General features: G+C 38.5%; 1 protein-coding gene across 2 annotated transcripts in view; it reads right to left on the bottom strand.

Moving 5' to 3' along the window:
* The window catches only part of ELMO1 (engulfment and cell motility 1), a 341,069-nt gene that overhangs the window by 244,932 nt on the left and 78,452 nt on the right, over positions 1-17,685 (bottom strand). For both annotated transcript variants that reach the window (XM_067470179.1, XM_060781614.2), the window contains exons 3-4: positions 12,262-12,302; positions 9,674-9,746 (exon numbers count right to left, since the gene is read on the bottom strand). In XM_067470179.1, the coding sequence (XP_067326280.1) occupies positions 9,674-9,746; positions 12,262-12,302 (114 nt within the window). The remainder of the gene's footprint in view (positions 1-9,673; positions 9,747-12,261; positions 12,303-17,685) is intronic.

Raw genomic sequence — 17,685 nt, 5'->3', positions numbered from 1 at the left:
ATGGGAAGAAATCTAACTGTTGGTTCTGACTATTTTTAACAGCACATAATAACATGAGGACCATAAGATGAATATTACCAGAATGAACAAATTGCTTTTCTGTTTATTTAACAAGTGTTTGGACCTTCTTGTGGGATGTCAAGATGCTTCTGTAAAGACACAGAAACATCAAATGGCTAATTGTTAAGTATTATATTAATGTACAGTAATGAATGAATCTACAGACATTTCTACAATGTTTTCATTCACTCAAATGAAAGGAGCCCCTGATGGTGCAATGGGTTAAACCCTTGTGCCGGGAGGACTGGTTGACCGATAGGTTGGAGGTTTGAATCCAGGGGATAGGGGAAGCTCCCTCTGTGAGCTCCAGCTTCTCATGTGGGGACATGAGAGAAGCCACCCACAGGATGGTAAAGCATCAATCATCCAGGTGTCCCCTGGACAATGTCCTTGCAGACAGCCAATTCTGTCACACCAGAAGTGACTTGCAGTTTCTCAAGTTGCTTCTGATATGAAAAAAATCACTTAAATTACCCTGAAATATTTGTTATGAAACTAGATCCCGAATTTGAATGTTGGAACCAATAGTTGATTTGTTATCTGTGGAGATATACATTTAATCAGAAAGAATGTTGAAAAGCACGGTGGCCAACCATGATGGCGCCAAGAACAAAACCATCTGAACATATAATATTTCATTGATATAATGTTAACCTAGATTAGTCTTTCTCATTATGAGCAATATTACGCAGTAATAGATAAGCAGCTTAGGTTTAAATCTTATATCTTCTCCAGGCCCACTAATGACCCCAACTCACTAACACCCATGAGTGTCTGGTTAGACCAATGGTTCCCAAACTTATTTGGCCTACCACCCCCTTTCCAGAAAAAATATTACTCAGTGCCCTCTGGAATTTTTTAAAATGTTAATAGCAATTAAACAGAACAATATATGTATTAATGTTTCTACGTATTTTGTAAAATATAGTAAAGAAAGGTGTAAATTAGAAACATTGAAGTTTGAAATTATGAAACTATTTATTGAACTCAGACTAGACAGGTAATACAAAAATGCACCTGTGGCCATCACTGCCCCCCTGGATCACTGCAGCGCCCACCAGGGGGCAGTAGCACCCACTTTGGGAATCACTGGGTTAGACGAAAATTACCCACACCCATTATCATATTTATGTCAGCTTTTGATGGTGGGTGTTGCAGTCAAACACATTTGGAAAGAAGTTTGTCTTGGCTGGATTGTTGTAAGGCAGGGGAAAGCAAAGAATGGTTCCCAGACCTAGTTTTTGCGACCCTCCCATTATGTCTATGTTTCTGTAAAAACCTGTTTCTACCCAAATACCTCCAAGGAAGTGAGAGGTGGTTTTTTGCCATGTTTTCAGCCTATTTTTCTATAACAGGAAGTTACTAGCATATGATTTCTGATCAGTATCTGATTTTTTTTTTAAAAAAGACCTTTCCTGGGTCTAAAAGATTCAAGGAGAACATAATAAAAGTGCACCCTACACTCTCTAGAAGATTTCTGATAGCAGGTAGAGGGCACTGCAAGGAGTGTGGTAGTAGATAACAGGACCCTTCAAGGTCTTGGGGGGGGGGCTACTGTGGCCCCCTAATCTCCCACAGTTGGCTATCCTGACTGGTAGGCGAACATAGGAAATCTCTTTCATCTGGGGGACCAATTTCAATTTCCGATAAATATTCAGGGCCAGCATTCTTTCACTAAGCAAGAAAGTGAAGATTACAAGTATAATTTACCTTAAAACTGTTACTGCCAATAACTAAATATCAGAAGAAGCATTTCAATTTATAGTGGCAAAAATCCATACAAAAGTTGTGAAACCATAAAAATCACGCTGTCAGGGAGAAGGGACATGGCCATCTGGAAAGTCCAAACTAGGACAACAGGAAGACCAGATTTGTCCCATAGCCTGAGGTTCCCCATGCCTGATCTGAGGATTACTAAAATAACGGGTGTGTTTTAGATTCCCTATAACTGGAGAAATGCTAAATATTCTTACCACTGTGGTGTTATCAGACTGCAGTTCACAATGGCATAAGCCTTGTGGTTTGCCTCCAACCAGAGCTGTCACAACAACATGTCTGAAAATGCCATGGGCAGACAGGGGCTTACGAAGCATTTCCTATGTGTGTCACTGGAATGCTGCCAAAAGCATCAGCTTTCTAAGGCAGAAGGCCAGCCAAAACGTAAGTGGAAATATCTGCTCTCCACTTAAAAATCCAATTTTGTTACTCCATTCCCAAACAATTACTTAAGAGCCTGTAAAGAAACAGTGCATAAGAGCACAATTAAAGCAAAAGGATATTCAGTAAATTGAATGAAACAGTATTCAGCCTATCGGCTTAGTTCATTGGATACATTTACACAGAGCTAATTAGTCTGCTAATTCCCAGTGAAATCCAAAGATGTTGCCTAAGAGGCTGACTATGTGAATTAAATCTTCATTTCTGATCATATTTTAAAACACACACACACAAATCAAAAAGTATAAAAGGTGTTAATCTAAAGAGATAATTCTTTATATTGTTACATTTAATTTTGACAATGTTTAAAATTACATCTTCTAGTTGGCTCTGATGAAGCCAAATGGCCTAAAAAATACATGTTTAAATATATCAACTGACAAGTAAATATCTAAATGCTCTCTGGTTGGGGGAAAATCTCCATATACATACAAACTTAAAATGTCAGAGAGAGAACAGTTTGATCATGCCGTTTCTCTGATGTGCTATTTTTCTGTGTGTGGGAAGATTTATTTCCCCATTGGTGGGGAAGTATTAAAATGTGAAACCCTCTGAAATATAAGAGGATACAATGGAGGGAAAAAGTATCACCATTTTCATAAACTGGCACAAAAACATTATTCCTCAGTAAAAAAAAAAGTAGTAATTACAGACTTCAGAGCCTTATAGTTTTTTATTGTTTTCTAAGAACTAGGGAAATTAGGGAATCTAGAAAAGTGTTCTATTATCTCACCATTTGCTGTATACTAGAAGGTAGTGGTTACTTTCATTTCAAACAATCTCCAAGTCACGTTTCAGAACATGGATATTACTTCCTGCATATGCTTTGAACCTGTCCCCTTCCCAGACTAGATGCACCCAAATGGAGCTATTTTTTGCAGGTTGGTTGACACATGTTTCTTCAATGTTAAACTCATTTCACACAAAGAACAGCAGAAGAGATTGTTATGGTTACTGGTTCTTTGCTTTGCTTGCTTCCTGGGGAAGCGAGTTGAGGAGGAGATATCTGCTGGAGACTTTAACGTAAGAAGAAGCTATCTGCGGGAGACTTTGATATGAGGACTTTGAGGTTAGGAGGAGCTATCAGCTGGAGACCTTGCTCTTCTATCACATGCCATCTAGCTCTACTGCAGAGATGACATGTTCAATGGGATAGGACAAATGTTGGCTTACTGTTGCTCTAGTGAAGTCAGAACTAGGTAAGGGACAAAAAATGGCTTCGGCAACAACCATGCAGTTCAGGGTAGACTCTTACTCTTCCATTTATTATTTATTCTTTCACATGCACTACAATCTTTTAATACAAACTTTCAGACCATAAATTCTCACCCTTATATTGCAAGTTCACCTGTAGAGGACCCACACAATCCCCTGCCATTTGCAGCCAGAGGACTACGTGGAAGTCGCAAGGTAGGAAAAGCCTCCTTGTAAAAGCTAAATGCTCTTTATCTGACAAGCAGTACTGCCATTATGTTCTCAGTTGATCTGCAAGAATTTTCTTTTGCTTTGGTATAACAAAGCCTATAATTGTATGAACTCCAGCCTGCTGTCTAAAATGGCACAGTTGTTGTACAATCACTAAGCACTGACCTCAGACAGAAACACTCAAAATTATACAACCAGAACATTACTGGAAATACTCAGATGGCTCAGTCCTCAAATTGCCCCAACTGCCACCTTACTAGCAGAATGTTTATTTTGAAATAACCTACCAAGATATACAAAGCTTATTTTGTCGTGCTGCTACTCTTTCATTTCTGCAACCCCATACAGACACCAACAATTATTCATCACAGAGCACATGGGTTGGCTGGAATTGGCTGGAACAGAACTCTGTAGGACAGCTTTCCAGAAACATAGTGACTGTCAGCCAGGATTGCTGAAGATTTTGGCCTGAAGTTCTGTATTGGGAGTGAACAAGAAACTTCCATGAGCTTTCTAAGATGAACTCCCTTAGGATTCAAGCTATTTTTTATTTTGCTATCAATCCTTTTCTGTACATGAGAGTATAGATGCTTATGGAAGAAGAGCCCTTATTTGTATTAGCATGTACTACAAACAGATGTACAGAATATTTACTCACTGAAAGAAAAAATAGGAACAAATGGGAACAAATCAAAATATTAATTTGTTGTGGTATTGTTCATTTAAATATTCTGAAGCAAACAAAGCCTGCTTTTGTGCAGCAAGAGTTTCCCTAGATATACAGTTACAGATTTTATTCAACGAAAAAATAGGTCACAGGAACAAAACATCTCTTCATACAGAACAGTTTAACTACTGTATCCAGGGTAAAAAAAAAAAGATATAAAATCCACAAAAAGAAAGGTAGATTCATCAAAACTGACCTGGACAGGAATCTAGGAAAAGACAGTTTCATTTACTCACACCAAATGGGAGTGGAAAATGCCAAACGAAAGCAGACAATACAACACATTGTACTCCCATGACATGTAAGTACAGATGCAAACTGAAAATGCAAGGAAGGAAAAGAAGTCATGCATGGGTCAGAAACAAATTATGGAAATGATATAATTTTAATAAATACAAAATACAATAATTCACTAAACCTGTTAGAATTGTTAAATCCAAGTGTTGTGCCCATCTAAAGCAGCTATGCTAGAAAACCTTCCACTCATTTCCTTTGCTCTGGGTACAATTCATGTTCCATAACATCCCATTTACTGTCAAGAGGGATGTTCTTTACATGCCTCAATGGGTGATAGATTTTCATTTTTGCTACAGTCACATAAATGGCTAAACCACCTGCACCTTAAAGATTAGTACATTTGGGGCATTTGCTTTTGAGGACTACAGCCCATTTCCTCTCATGCACAAAGTGTTACCCTCCACTGGCACATACACACATGGTTGGGATGAGATTATAATCCGCAGGTATGAGGGGATTTAAGTGCAAAAAGTATAACTGAGCCAGGCAGAAGAACTGTTATCTTATAAGGACCATCTGTTCAAATACACATAACATGGTCAAAAACCACACACACAACACAAAGTAATATAGAAGTATGGACATGATCTGCCAGATACAAGAACTTCAAAAAGATATTTCAGCAAGGAAAGGTAAGCAAACTTTCCTTTCCACTATTAAAGGGGAAACATATCTGTCTCTTCTAAGAGGCCTGTTTAAGGCAGTTCAGATCCTAGATGGGAAAGTTCTGAATTTTTTACTTGTTGAAACAATCTATTCACTAGGGTGCTAGGCCCATGAAAGGATCATTGTGACCCTTGGCATTTCTTCCTCACTCAAATGGTAGGAGTAAACAGTGGAACATATAACAGTAGTCTGACTAATACTAATGGCATTTAATGCTCTCCCATATTTAGCCTCTGTCTTACTCGTGTGACTCAGACAGCCTATAGGCAGCATAACTCTATTAACATATTCTCTTACATCATAAATATTTTAACTAAGAATCTCTGGTCATTGCTGAATGGCATTATCTAAGTTTTAATGCCAGTACACTCTTTCACACACATCACTATCACAAAAACCACATATATCTACATATACTCAAATAATCTGTCGACACCTAGCACTGGGTTGAGTGGAAGGAAGACTAGAGGGAATTTATGATACAAAATTTTACAGTTCCTTTGCTTTAGGGACTACAGAATTACTTCAAAGGAAACAAAGGGCCACCTAGATCAACCACCTGAAAGACAAGTCATTAACCTCTAGTAATAATCTCTTTCACTACAGTACAGCTCTTACTTTGAGGAAGTCATTCATAATGTTTATTTGGAATTTCATTTCTTATCAGTTAAATCTAGGGGTTCAGTCCTATGCTCTGGAACAGTACAAATCAATCTTGCTTCATTGTCTCTCTGATAACCCTTGGATATTTGACAATGGCTATCATATCACTTCTCAACCTTTTCTTCTCCAAACTAAAAATGCTGAGTTATCTCGACTGGTTTTTAGACAGTTTACCATCTTAATCTCTATCCTCTGGAAATGTTTTAACTTATCTCAATTAAACTGTGGTGCCAAGCAGTAAGCACAGCACTACAAACAAAGTCTGATTATAGCAGAACAGAATTATACTGTTGCTTCCCTAGATTTTGGCCCTATACATTTGCTGATGTTTAGGGTCATTCTAATGTGGCTTTTTTGTGCCACATTAGATTGTTGATTCATATTGAGTCCCTAGATCTCTTTCATATGTACTGAGGCAGCCTATTTATCACCTCTCTCCAGGATGGAAGGAATAACACATTGGTGATCATTTTTCAGGTTCATTCCACCATCCAGTTATACATCCATTTATCAATAGTATTATCTAAACAAATGTATCTCAAGCTACCATATGTAGGAGCCCAGTGTTTTTTTTTCTACTACGGGATTGAAAGTAGATGGCTTGTAGAGCAACACAGAACTATGGATTCCTATTTTGAGTAGAACTTTTCTAATGTACATTTTACCATGTTATCATGGGTGATTTGTCCAAACATTGAAACAAATATATACAGCAGTCCCCTAATATCCTATGTATTCTGTCACACACAGAGTGTGTGTGTGTGTGTGTGTGTGTGTGTGTGTGTGAGGGAGAGAGATTGAGACTGAATCTCTATTTTGGGTTTTCGTAATAGCAGCATTCTTTTCCAAATGCTTGCAGTCCAATCATTTTGCAGTATGTTCAAGAACCTTTCCCTAGTCACCTCCAGGGTTCTTTCTTGCTCCTCCCACTAAGGTACAAAAGGAAGGCATGAAAGCATTTTTGGGTTATTTCAAACATAGCTGTCTTACTGTGCAATTCAAAATTTCTTTTAAAGATCACTGTCCAAAATTAGAGGAAAACTACTTTCGCCTGTAGTGCCCAATTCTCCCAGTTGGCTATATCTCTTTTCAAAGTTCACATTCCTGAAAAAAGTATTGCAGAATAGAGAGGAAATCTCACATCCATTAACTTTTGCATTAATGTGAATGAGTCCCATGTGGAGTCCATCCACCCCCAAACTAACTCATATGGTCCGTGTAGACAGGTCCCTGGTGGGGATGGGTATGGGATAGTTGGTTGACAAAAACTTGAGGAGAATGTGAAAATATGGCTGGATATGGCATGGTTCCTTTTACTGAAAAGTGGCTCTCCCTTATTGAACACTTCAAAAAGTGTTCACCTCCTTCACAGCACCAAGGATTATGGAAATATGTTTTGTATGATATTTAGATATCACAGCTAATACGGTTCCGGCCCAGTGTATTTGTCCGAACGGATCTCCCTCTACATCCCACCTCGAAGTTTAAGGTCTTCTGGGGAGGCCCTGCTCTCGACCCCGCCAGTCTCACAAGTGAGGCTGGCGGGGACGAGGAGCAGGGCCTTCTCAGTGGCGGCCCCCCGCCTGTGGAACTCACTCCCCGGGGAGATTAGATCGGCGACCTCCCTCCTAGCATTTAGGAAAAAACTAAAGACCTGGATGTGGGACCAAGCTTTTGGTCACTCTGATAACTAATTCAAGGACATGGCGATAGACAAGGACAAACGGAGTAGAACGGATGTATGGACTCTGATATATGGACTCTGACATGAGATGGTTTTAGGTTTTATGTTTTTACTAGGTATTGATGTTTTAATCTAATTGCTAATTGTTATATTTTTTGGATTACTTGTTGTGTAATTGGGCATCTATTTGTGCCCTCCCTGTAAGCCGCCCTGAGTCCCCCTCGGGGTGAGAAGGGCGGGGTATAAGTGAATGAAATAAATAAATAATAAATAAATAAATTGTAAGGTTCATTTAAATTGTTTTTAATTAATAGACTGATAATTTATCTTGTTAGGTGATTTTTATTGCTGATTTTAATAAATATTGCTTTTTTTAAAAAAATAGCATGTATCAATAGAAGGACATATTTGGAAGGTAACTTCCCAACTTCCTCTGTCCTCTGTCCTTCCCATCCCCCTCCTCTCATGAGGTTTTTTGAATGATGTGAGCTATGGCATGGCTGCATTGTTAACACTTTCCATGAATAAAGACAGGAAGAAAAAGAAAAAAAACTTCTAATAAAGCATGATATCAATATGCTCATAGCAGTCTTTCCCCAATCTAGGTATCCTGGCTCATTGTCGCAACTCTTCTGGTATGTGGACATTTATCCTCAACCAGTGCCCTTTTGTTGAAATACCTTGGAATCCAAATCACTGAATTCTTCTAATTTGGGAATAATGATTTAAACAATTGTTTCTAAAGCCATCTGATGTGGGACACTAGTAGTGTTTTCCTCTCAATATAGCAAGGACTGGTACCATATTTATGCCCACTGATACAACTGTTTCTTTCTTTCCTGGAAACTGACCATGGACCAACAACCTACAATGTCACCGGTCCACAGACCATACTTTTGAGTACAACTTTTTTAGAGAAGTAAACAGATAATCAGTTTTGTTTTTCTAAGCATTTTGGAGTGCATCAGTAGCAAGGGCATAAGGAGCCACCGTAATGTAATCCAGTAATAATATGCACCAAGACAAATACTTTAGAATGGATATTTCTATCTACACAAACATTCCCATTTTGTTGCCGCTTCAAGACAAAAGAGAGAAGTGGTGGCAACACTCCTTTATTTACCTAACAGCCAGACATTTCTATGTCTCATTTCACTTTCTTGCCTGCTACTTCCTGACACTATTCTGATTACAAATGCCAGTTTAAAGATCTCTAAAGATAGATAGAAGCTGTCTAACAGCTCACAAGGAGAGATGACAGTAAAGAAACATAGATGCTTTCTCCTCCCCTGTTCATCCCAGCCTCTCCAAACCTACTCCATTACACTTACAAGTACTCAAATGTAGTTTTTTCCACAGTCCATTTCACTAGAAATGATTGCACAGGGAGATATACTAAACACAAACACTGGGAATACAGCTTTGATTAGCTGGCAACATTGAGAAAGCTTGTCACACTATGAGTGTGTGCATTTCTAAAAAAAAACAAACATATTTCAACTTCATATATAAAAATATTATTATATTTGTTTCAAAACAAGTCCTCCTTCTCAAGCCCTTACAGATTTCACCAGTGATACTGCAAAAATTGGCACACAAAAATTTTATTCAAGTTAATACATATTACCACATTAACATGCAGTTGTTGCCAGAATGTGGAGAATGTTTATGAAATTATAATCTTGGCAAGAAAGCCCTTCAGTATATCAGATGCACCTTGCAACCCACAAAAGACACCATTAGATTATTACCAGACACTGTTCAGACACTGTGATTCCATTATAACGCAGTTGCATCAAAGTGCCATAAAAATGGGGATAATAATGCAATTTTCCTGAACATTAGCTCTGACGCCAGACTGCCAACATGAAGAACTTTATAAAATAAAAAGTAGAGCACATACACATAAGAATTGTGTCAAAATATCTTCCTACCTTTTCAGTGATATAAAAACTGGAACTATCGGCATGCTGCAATGCATAATGTTCATGGTTTGGGAGAGACCACCTTAAAATATAAAATCAAGCTTATTAGTCAGTGTACATATAAAATAGAAATCCAAAAACTGTATTCAGCTACTGTTGTCCAAGAATACATACAATATATATTACTCTATTCTGTTTTTAAATTATTATTCTAGGCTTTGCCTTTCTTTTTACTTTTTCATGCAGTTTTGACTATGCAAAGTATGTAGAGTTATGTAGAGAAAATTATAAAGATATATATAAAAGCAACACTGGCCACATGTGTGTATAACAAACATTCTGTCTTAACAAACCCCAATGTGAGCAAAATGCATGCTAGCATATACAAGGCCATCTGATTCTAATTTGCTTTGAACCTGACATGACAAATTATACCAAGGAAGTATTTTTGTGTGACATTTGAATCCAGTTTTAGAGTCAAGTACATTTAAAGAAACCAGGATGAAATAGGATTTGGTTAATAACTGGTTGGACTCAAAAGGTGCTTCCCAATGGCTCCTCTTCATCTTTAAGAGAAGTGACCAGTGGGGTGCCACAGTGTCTGTCCTGCTATTCCACATCCTTATCAATGACTTTGACAATGGAATAGAAGGCATGCTTATCAAATTTTCACATGACAGCAAATTGGGAGTGATAATTAATATCACAGAGGACAGGATAAAAATCCAAAATAACTCTAACAGAGAGTTCGGCCAAAAATAACAAAATATATTTCATTTTACATTTAGGCAGAAAAAAATAAAATGAACAGATACAGAATGGTTAATATGTGGCTTGAAAAGAGTATACATGAAAGTGATGTAGGAGTCGTAGATCACAAGCCGAACATGAGTCAACATGTGATGTAGAAGCTAAAAAAGCCAATGGAAGTCTAGGCTGCATCAATAGGACTATATTGTCTAGAGATCAAGGAAAAGAAATGTCACATTCTATTTTCCTTTGGCCAGACCTCACCACGAATACCGTGTCCAGTTCTGGGCATCACAATTCAAGATGGATATTGACAAGCTGGAAGGTATTTCAGAGAAGGGCAGCCAAAATGATCCAAGGTTTGGAAGCCAAGCATGAGGAGCAGCTTAGTGAGCCGGGTATGTTTAGCATAGAGAAGAGAGGACATAATAAACATGTTTAAATATCTGAAAGGTTGTCACATTGAAGAGGGGGCAAGATGGTTTTTTTGTGGCTCTAGAGTAGTGGTTCTCAACCTGTGGGTCCCCAGATGTTTTGGAGTTGAAGTTTTACAACATCTAGATGGCTTTCTACATCAGCTCCCCAGATGTGGCTGGGCAGTAAGTCCCATAATCTCTCATCAAGAATAATTAAGAATACATAATTCTGATTAATTTCTGTATGTTCTGTTTGGAGGAGCCAGTATGAAACAGTGGTTTGAGTTTTGGACTAGAATACAGGACACTACAATTTGAATCCCCATTCAACCATGGAAACCCATCTAAGTGACTATGAACAAATTGTACTCTTTCGGCCAAAAAAGGCAATGGCAAAACTCACTGTAAACAAATCATGCCAAGAAAACCAAGTTGGAAATGACTTGAAGACATTCAACAGCAAATGTTCCTGTTTGAGGACTTGTATTCTTTTTTGCTGGTGTTATGTTTGTTAATACTTTTTTTTTTTTTACATAAACTAAAATTTTAAATCAGCTGGTTAATGCAGACAAGAGGCTGAGACCACATTACCTCCACTTTTGTTTTCAGAAAGACAGGTCCTGGATACAGGGTTAACCTGTAGACTAAGTAGCAGGTTAGCACCATACCCCAAAATTTTAGATGGTGAGATCACCCTGCTCTGAATCAGGAACTGCCTATACCTGGACGAGCTCTAGAACAGGTTCTCAATCTGTGGATCCCCAGATGTTTGGGCCTTCAACTCCCAGAAATCCTAACAGCTGGTAAACTGGCTGGGATTTCTGGGAGTTGTAGATCAAAACACCTGGGGACCCACAGGTTGAGAACCATGGTCTAGAGACTAGGACATGAAACACAATATATACAAACTGCTGAAAAAGAGATTCCACCTAAATATTAGCAAGAAGTTTCTGGTGGTGAGTGCTGTTTGGCAGTGAAATATATTGCTATGGAGCATGGTGGAGTTTCCTTCTCTTGAGGTTTTTAAACAGAGGCTATATGGCCAATTATAAGGAGTACTTCATGTGCTTCTGTATGACAGGGGAATTGTACTGGATGGCCACTGTAGCCTCTTCCACTTCTATGATTCTATGTAAAGGATAGTGAGAGTTTCAGTTCAGCACCATCTGAAAGGTTATTTCTCATCTCTGCACTACACTGTTTCCTCTTCAAAACCAAGAAAACAAAACTGAACCATACTCAACAACATTTTGAGTTTCCTCACAATGAAATTAGCCTGCATAGAGATTAGCAGTGTATCCAGTTGAGGATTAAGCCGATATGCAGAAACAGATGCACAGGAAACAATGTATTCTTAGTGGGGGTGGGGTTATATTCTGGAACTCTTTATTTTGAGTGTTGAAAGAAAGCACAACAGCAAGCAAAACTTACCCGTCACAGACTTCCTTTATAATTGCAGTCAATGGTTTTTTCTGAGGACAAAAAAGAGAATTATTCATTGTGTTTGAACATCACAGCATAATAGTCTAATACTGATTTGTAACAACGAAACAAAACTTTTGCTTATTTCAGTTAACCATATAAACAGTTTGAAAATGTCTTCTTGAAAGGTAATATACAAACCTTCTAGATATGTAAACCAACAGCTAAGTGTTTGTATTATATTACAAAATCTAGTTGAAACGAGTACTGAATATATAGTTTCAAATATTGATCTATATTAAAAGTCTATTGAAAGGAATACAGATATAATGACTATAGTGTGTTTTGAAATCTCATTGGGTTGGCTTGGACATCATAATAAGTCATGGCTTATTATTTCAGGACTGAAGTTAACAGCAAAGGTAACACGGGAACTTTCATCTGATTTTTCCCCCCAGACGCTTTTGCTTAAGAACAACTTTGACCTTCTTCTTCAAACACAAGAATCTGTGGAAAAACCTAATCAAAATTTCACCATTTCAGCAAAGGGTAAGCAAGAAACCTGGCCTGTTTAGGACTTGAATATTTTTTAAAAATGCAATTAATCAAAATTGCCTTTCATAACCTATGGTTTGTATGTTTCCAAAAGATAATTAAAAGTAAGCATAGTTTGTCTGGTTCAGATTATAGTAGGATAAGGTGTGAATTACTGAAAAAACAAAAGTGTCTTTCTTGCAGCCAATCCAGAAGAGAAAGGAGCACACAATTGAGTTCACTGGAGGGTAATTCCCTTCATAATACATTATGATTTGTGAAGACATCCAAACATGCCCCAGAAACCATTATTATGAGCACCTTTATTAATCTTTAAGGTGCCAAAACACTTTCTGCGGCTTCTCTACAAGCAGACATTTCATGTTTCTACTCTCTAGATGCCCTCTGCAATTTCCTGCATGAGAGAGGACATGTTCGAGTTGGGATACACATGCATTGTATTACAGTTCTCCCTTTCTGCACTCATTTCACTCTGATTTCCATCCCTGCAACTGGGTTATGAATATAAATCCAAGATTTAACCATTAATGCATTTGAAGAAATAGATTCACAAAAGATCATAGTAAAATAAATTGATTAGCTTGAAAGTGCCCCAAGACTTTATCTTCCCTATCTTTTATATAGCAGCCATTGAAGCTCACAGGGCCCAGTAATGTTTAGACCTTTGTTGCTAGCCCAGAGGACAGCATGAAATGGTCTGCAACACTTTACCAGTTCCAACCCACTTCCTTTTATTCTCCTCTTCCAGAAAAGCCTCTTGAAATATTTGACTCCAGAAATGTAAAAATTAACACATATCCACTAGGGCCCATTTCATATTACATAATTATAGCATTGTGACTATACTCCGCCTGAAATAATTCCATCATTTGGAATGCAATGATTCTATCAGTTTTGGGGGTGGGAGAGAACATAGAATTCCCAAACAATGATTCTACTACCTCACCGAACTCAACAAACTACCTCAACAAAAAGTGACATCTCCGGCCCACCCCCTGTTTGGATATCAGCCAGCATGCCAACAACTTAAATCAAGAAATAGTTTTCTAAGATCTACAGAGACACTCACTGGAACACCTCAGCAAGCAAGAGTCCAAAAGTGGCAGGCAAAAACCCAGAACTTCAATCAATGGCTGATACCAAATGAGAGACTCCCTCCTGGGCACACAGAAAACTGGGCGACGGAAAGCACTGAACAGACTGTGCTCTGGCACCACGAGATGCAGAGCCAACCTTTTGAAGGGGAATTATAGTACTATAAGTTCATAGTGTGAAACAGCCAAAATTTCCCTTGGATATTGCAGCAGATATGCACAAAGCAAATCTGTACGATGCTGGAATTGTTAGAATGAACAATATCACCCCAACGTAGTAACAAACGCGAGCTCAGTTACAAGGAAAGGATGATTATTATATTCATCTATATCCCGCTTTCCTCTCTTAAAAGAGACCCAAAGCATCTAACAATGCTAAAACAATATAATGTACAATTTAAAGCCTGTAGCACATAAATCTGGAACAATAAAAGTAAAACAGTTGAAAATATTAAAAACCTATCAAAATATATAGAACACTACACTGTACCCCATGGCTCAAGACTCCAATTTTTTTTCTTTATAAGCCTACCTGAAAAGAAAGGTTTTTGTCTGATGTGGAAGGACTACAGGGATGGACCATTCTGGCCTCACTAGGCAGAGGTTTAAAGATATGAGGGGCAGCCACTGAGAAGGCCTTCTCTCGCTTCCCCCACGGCCAAGCTTGCAACCTGGCAGCCAGTGGAGCTATTGCAACAGAGGGCTTGTACACTCCCTGAAGTCAGTTTCAGTTAACAATCTGGCCACAGCTCTTTGGACTACCTGGTTTCCATACAGTCTTCAACGCCAGCCCCATATAGAGTGTTACAGTAATCCAAACAGGATGCAACTGAGGCATGTAGCACAATGAATGAACACATGCAGAAGGATAAGTGAGCAAGTGCCTGTTGATTTTTGGCAAACCTATAATTTCATAGGTTCTTTTCAAACAAGGAATAGGGAAATTTCTGCAGCTTGCTTGCTTGCTTCCTCTGGAATTTAGGCTACAGCACTTAGCACTGGCAATCTCCCATTCCAGTACTAACCAAGGCTAACCCTACTTAGCTAACCTACTTAGTGGCCTTGGGATATTCAGGTTCCAGGAAGGTGAATACAGGGGGGAGCAGAGAGAAACATTTAATCTTTATTGTCTCCCCTTTCCTTCATTAAATCTGACCCATCACTCTCACTGTATAGTAAAACCTGAAATAACACTAAAGCTATAACATAAGGCTGTTAAAGATGAGCAAATGGAAAGGGAATCTAATTGAGAAGTAAATTTCCAACTGATGCTCTGGCCACGAAACCCAGAAACATAGTCATTTAATTAATCTGTCCTTCTCAGCACTGGAAGATAAAAATGTCCAACTCTAATGTCCAATTCTAATGTTAATATTGCAGCAATTGAGACATAGGTCATTAAAGGGTCTTCTATCATTCCTCATACAAACCTGCACGTCCAAGACAAACAAAACTTAACTCTTAGATTCTAGTGCAAATATTGTTCAACATGAAGCACAAAGCAACTTGTAAACAACTTGATCTTTTAAGCTTCCTTGCTCATTTTCCAGTAACAGTTATGCATCATGATTAAAGAGTGTTTTGAAAACAGAGTTTAGCAAACCCAGCTCTGTTATATATAGCGCAGTTCCACGTGGATCAACACATGCACATTTCTGAAACAAAATATTTCCACTCTTTCAACGAACTATCCACAAATTCACTAAGAAGCTATAAAAATGTCAGTAGAAAACACTCTCCTTTGCCTTCAAACTTCATTGCAGCAAGTCTGCATGATACCATATGGTCTAGCTAAAGTTAATTTTGTTTTGTTCCCAGTCCCCAAAATAGAAAGAACACTGTCTGGTCTAAGATGTCACAACATTCTGAGCACGGCGGTAAACATAAACACATGCATCCTTTACACATATACAGACATTTAAAAGCAAAATCAGGAGCCATTCGTCTGAAGAAAAATCACAACTATGAAGTTGTTTGCAGCAGTCTCCAAGAGACAAAAAAAAGTATGTTTTGCTTTAAAGACAACTCTGACTTTATCTGTGGCCATTTCAGCATGGTCAGATAATATTCCTATTTCATTGTGGTCAAATACACCTTTTTACAGGAATGTAAAGTGGCATAGAATTACTTACCACACAATACGAATGTACATTACATATAGCAGTACTGCATTTCTTCCAGCAGTCACAGTTTATTTTGCTGTCATATGTATTCAATTGGTTTCCAACTTATGGAGATCATAAAGCAAACCTAACAACAAAGCTTTCGTGACAAGAATTGTGCTCAGGAAGTTTGCCTTTGCCTCCCTCTAAGGCCGAGAGAGTGTAACTTGTACTATGTCATCCAGTGAGTTTCTATGAATGAGTGGGGATTTGAATTCTGGTCTCCAGGATCCTAGCTCAGCATCCAAACCATTACACCAGGGGTCCTCAAACTTTTTAAACAGAGGGCCAGGTCACAGTCCCTCAATCTGTTGGAGGGCCAGATTATAATTTGAAAAAAACATGAATGAATTCCTATGCACACTGCACATATCTTATTTGTAGTGCAAAAAACACTTAAAAGCAATACAATAATTAAAATGAAGAACAATTTTAACAAATATAAACTTATTAGTATTTCAATGGGAAGTGTGGACCTGCTTTTGGCTGATGAGATAGAATTGTTGCTGTGTGTTTTCAAGTCGTTTCAGACTTAGGTTGACCCTGGGCGAGGGCCAGGTAAATGACCTTGGAGGGCCGTATCCAGCCCCCGAGCCTTAGTTTGAGGACCCCTGCATTATACCATGCTGGCTCTCAACAAAATATGTAGTTCAGCTGTTGGTAAGATTTTTGACATGACACACAATATCAAAAGGATTACTTTCTTGGTCAGGAAGCATCTGTGGCTCTGAATATGGCATTATGAACAGGAAAATGCTGTAGACCTGTGATTCTCAAAGTGTTCCCACCTCCTTCTCCCCTCCAAGCTTTCCTCCTCTTTCTTCCCCTCCCCCACCTCCCTTGCCACAAAAAGTCCTTTCCCCTCGGGCCCCCTTGTCATTCAGATCATTTCCCCTTCACTTTCCATGCTTCAAAACCCTATTTCCCTCCCACCGTTCATTGGGTGGGTGCCTTTCCTGCATGGCAGAAAGGTGTTGGACTGGATGGCCCCTGGGGTTGCTCCTATTATTATTATTATTATTATTATTATTATTATTATTATTACAAAGCTGGATGTCCACCTTTTAGGGGTGTTTTGATTATGCTTTCACTGCATGGCAGATATGGGTTGGACTGGATGGCCCCTGGGGTCTTTCACTGAAATACTATTAAGCTTATGTTGGTTAAATTGTTTTTCATATTAAATATTGTATTGTTCTTTCTTTCTTTCCTCCCCATTTTTTGCACTACAAAGGGGATATGTGCAGTTTGCATAGAAATTTGTCCTTTTTATCAATTAGTTCACTCAGACATTCTCCATCCATCTGCCACTGGCCTGGCCTGCCTGTCAAATTTTAAAACACAATGACATTTTCAAGCAGTGGCATCATCATCATCCTGCATGTCAATAACAGGAGAACATCATCAACAATAGTTTCTTTGCAAAGGTGGGTACTAGATGGGTGTTGTGCTGCTATGTGCCTTCAAGGCCAGAAGGTTACCGCAGTTCTTAATAATGCTTTTACTTGCTGTTACAGAAGTGGGAAACTTTCTACAAGCCAGTGGTCAATTTTCTCACCCCATACAAACTGCTGCAGAAAAATCTAGGAAATGCCCAAACTGGATGGAAGTGATAAGACATC

The sequence above is a fragment of the Anolis sagrei genome, chromosome 6 (genome assembly GCF_037176765.1).
Source record: "Anolis sagrei isolate rAnoSag1 chromosome 6, rAnoSag1.mat, whole genome shotgun sequence".
Classification (NCBI taxonomy): Eukaryota; Metazoa; Chordata; class Lepidosauria; order Squamata; family Dactyloidae; genus Anolis; species Anolis sagrei.
The sequence above is the reverse complement of the archived record's forward strand: the minus strand, read 5'-3'. Positions and strand labels throughout refer to the sequence as shown.